Source organism: Staurois parvus, unplaced genomic scaffold (assembly GCF_062004578.1).
Source record: "Staurois parvus isolate SC_StPar_1 unplaced genomic scaffold, SC_StPar_1.0 ptg000470l, whole genome shotgun sequence".
NCBI classification, from domain to species: Eukaryota; Metazoa; Chordata; class Amphibia; order Anura; family Ranidae; genus Staurois; species Staurois parvus.
In genome coordinates this window covers 5303812-5307225 of record NW_028318266.1, presented here as the reverse complement: position 1 = coordinate 5307225, position 3414 = coordinate 5303812, and the positions used below count along the sequence as shown (strand labels likewise).

General features: G+C 39.7%; 1 protein-coding gene across 1 annotated transcript; it reads left to right on the top strand.

Annotated features, from left to right (window-relative positions):
* The first annotated feature begins 233 nt into the window (after nt 1-233).
* On the top strand, nt 234-1226 carry LOC149452633 (olfactory receptor 1500-like). The gene has a single exon (XM_089689229.1). The coding sequence runs from the start codon at nt 234-236 to the stop codon at nt 1170-1172; it is 939 nt and encodes a 312-aa protein (XP_089545355.1). The 3' UTR covers nt 1173-1226.
* The last annotated feature ends 2188 nt before the right edge of the window (nt 1227-3414 follow it).

Here is a 3414-nt window from a genome sequence, read left to right as displayed (position 1 = left end):
GTGATGAAATACTTCAAAACAAAGCTCTATTTTTTGGGGGTAAAAAAAATGATATTAATTTGATTTGGGTACAGCGTTGCATGAGCAAGCTATTGCCAGTTAAAAAAGCACAGTGCTGAATAGCAAAAAAAATCATGGTAATGAAGGGGTAAAACCTTTTGGAGTGGTTAAATATAATTTGGAATATGATGTTGATTGATACCTAGATTTATTTGTTCTTCTTTTCCTAATTAATGCAGGAGGCCAACATAACTTTAGTAACAGAATTTATCCTCCTGGGATTTCAGAACACTAGAAGCATTAAGATGTTTCTCTTCTTCCTCCTTCTTGTGATCTACTGCCTTACAATCTGTGGAAACCTCCTGATCATTGTGTTGGTGTCCTACTGCAAGCACCTTCAAAGTCCCATGTACATCTTCCTCACCCAACTCTCTATGAATGATATCCTGTTAACTACAGACATTGTGCCCAACATGCTTCATACTTTGGTAAATAAACATGGAACAATCACGTTTATGGGCTGCATCACTCAGTTGTATTTTTTCAGTGCTTCAGAAACCTCAGAGTGTTTTCTTCTCATGATAATGTCCTACGACCGGTATTTGGCCATCTGTGACCCGTTGCATTATGCTTCCATAATGAAAATTGCTTTCAGCCTAAAGTTAGCAGCGGTGTCTTGGATATTAAGTTTTTCTCTGATACTGATTGACATTTTAACCGTATCAAATTTACACTTTTGTGCATCAAATATCATTGACCATTTTTTCTGTGATCTTCCTCCGCTGCTTAAACTTTCCTGTTCAGAAACTTATGTTGTTCAGATAGAAGTTGTTATATTAAGTGGCCCTGTGATAGTCATTCCTTGCTTAGTTATTGTAGCATCCTATATTTACATTATTATCACCATAACAAGAATTCCATCTAACATAGATAGACAGAAGGCCTTCTCCACCTGCGTTTCCCATTTAACTGTGGTCTTCATCTTTTATGGAACTCTTTTCATTGTCTATACTCTGTCAACCGGGGGACAATCATCACATCTAGCTAAGACCTTATCCCTGTTGTACACGGTAGGGACCCCCTTGATGAACCCTATCATATATAGCCTGAGGAATAAGGACATCAAGAAAGCTTTAGAGAAACTTATCAGTACAAACATTTTTATGTTTTGACCGGTTTGTACCGGTCCAATGTGAATGAGTTTTTAAATTTAAAGCATTGTATCATTTGAGCAAAATCTTATTCTCTTTATCACATCAAGGCATTCCTGATACACAGAGGCTCAACGGAAAATTAACAGAATTCTACAATAAAGATGACAGTCAAAAAAAATCAATGTTATACATATTATGAGATTTAGCTTCAAATGCAGAGTTTTTGAGAACTCTGTCCTTTTAGCAATATTTGGTTTGGGGCTTTTTGTCCACTTTTATCCATCCAAAGGTCAAAGTAACAGAGTGGTTTGCCTGTGTGAGGGTTATTTAGCAGCCTCCTGGCCATTTGTCACACTACTCTGTTTATTCTTCTTTAACCCCTTCATGCCTAAGGGGAAAACAAATCTAAATGCCTGTGCACAATTTAGCAATTTTGACATGTGTTAGTAAAACATATAATCACAACTACTTTGTACATCCAGATGGATTATACCGAGTTTTTTTCAGGACAAATTGGACTTTCATTTGGTGGTAAATGATAATAAATATCTCTTGATTTTTTTTTATTATCAAAATAGTAAAAAAAAATATTTTTTTTTATTTAGCTGTGTGTTCCTTGTTACTACCATAACCTACCACCAAAGAACAACCCAAAATAAATTCTCCAGCTCTTGACGATCGCAGCGATACCATATATGTGTATGTTATTTGTTGTTTGTAACCCTAGTAAAGCCCAGAAGCAATACTGCACTTTTTTTTTTACCTAAAACACACTGACACTAGCATTTACACTAACTGACACTGATACCAATTTTTTTAAAAACCCTGACCTTTGACCTTGACCTTTGACCCTGGCCTTGACCAAATTCCTAACCCTGGCACTGAACTAGATCAAACCTTGATCTAGGTATTTTTTCTTTATTTTTTCTTTTACTTTTTAATATTTATTTATTTATCTTTTTTTTTTTTTACAAACATTTTTTTTCCTCTATGCCAGGAGTTAGAGAGATGCAATGTATCTCTCTCCTCCATTCATAGAGATAGAAAAAAACAAGGGGGCCGGGCTGTACAGAGACTGATCACTGTGATAGCCGATCAGAGGCTATCACAGCGATCATATGACCTGGAATCGGGAGCCCCGGGTCCCGATCATTAGGACGGGACCTGGTGTTCTCAGTGACACCACGGTCTTTGTGCTGGGAGCGCGCCGTGCGGCGCGCTCCCAGCATAAAGACAGTTATGCAAATATGTGGCCCCGCGGAAAAAAGCCCAGTTCTTCGAGGTTGTATATTTGTGTTACGTCGGCATCAAGGGGTTAAGGCAAAGCTTACTCAGCATTGGCCTCTCTACTATATCAGTTCCATAAGCAGGGGCGGATGACAACTTATGGTGCCCCCAGGTGACAGGAGACCATGGGACCCCCATATTTAAAGAAGTCCTCCATGCAGCAGCCACCTTTATGATGCAACATTAATGCAGCAGGCCCGTGTGGAGGGGCACCAAGCTCCATGACATGCAGAGTGGAAGGAGACTTAAAGCTGGTACCAGGATCCTTTCATGGACAGGTCCAGCTTACCAGCATCCTGGGAAATGTTAACCTGCGGCACAGTGAGTGTGGTTATATTATCCCACATATTGGCCACAGCTTTTTAGTCTGATTAGACATTTTTATTTTTTAATTATTTTTTTATTTTAGGTTTTACTTAATACTAATGTAATAATTGTTTACATTTTTTTTTACAATGCTGTTGGGGGAGGTGCTTTGATTAGATATCTTGGAGACGGAGAAAGGTTCTGAGAACATAGAATCTCCAATTCCTTTCTCTGTACGCTCAGCTGCACTGCAGAGGAGGAGAGAGGCTCCTGTTCATTCATTAACAGAGTTTACTATGCTTAAGTTATGTATGGATTCAGGGGTGATCAGTACAAATTTCTCACTGTGTTCTTTCAGAAAAGAAAGGGGACAGTAAATTACATATTTACCCGCCACTTCCATAGCTCTCCAACATGACACATCCAACAGTGCTTGTGGGAGGAAGGGCCAGACACACTAGGGGCCACACAGGGGGAGTCAGATGTGGCTAGGACAGGAAGTAGAATTGGTGGGTGGGGCAGGGGGCAATTACAGAATGATGCTCTGTGTCTGTGTCTCCCCCTGCAGCAGCTGAAATCCAGCAGGAGGAAGATAAACTGGCTTTCACCTGCTGCAGAGAGTCAGACAGGGCTTCTTTAATTGTCCCCACCCTACCTCACTAAACTC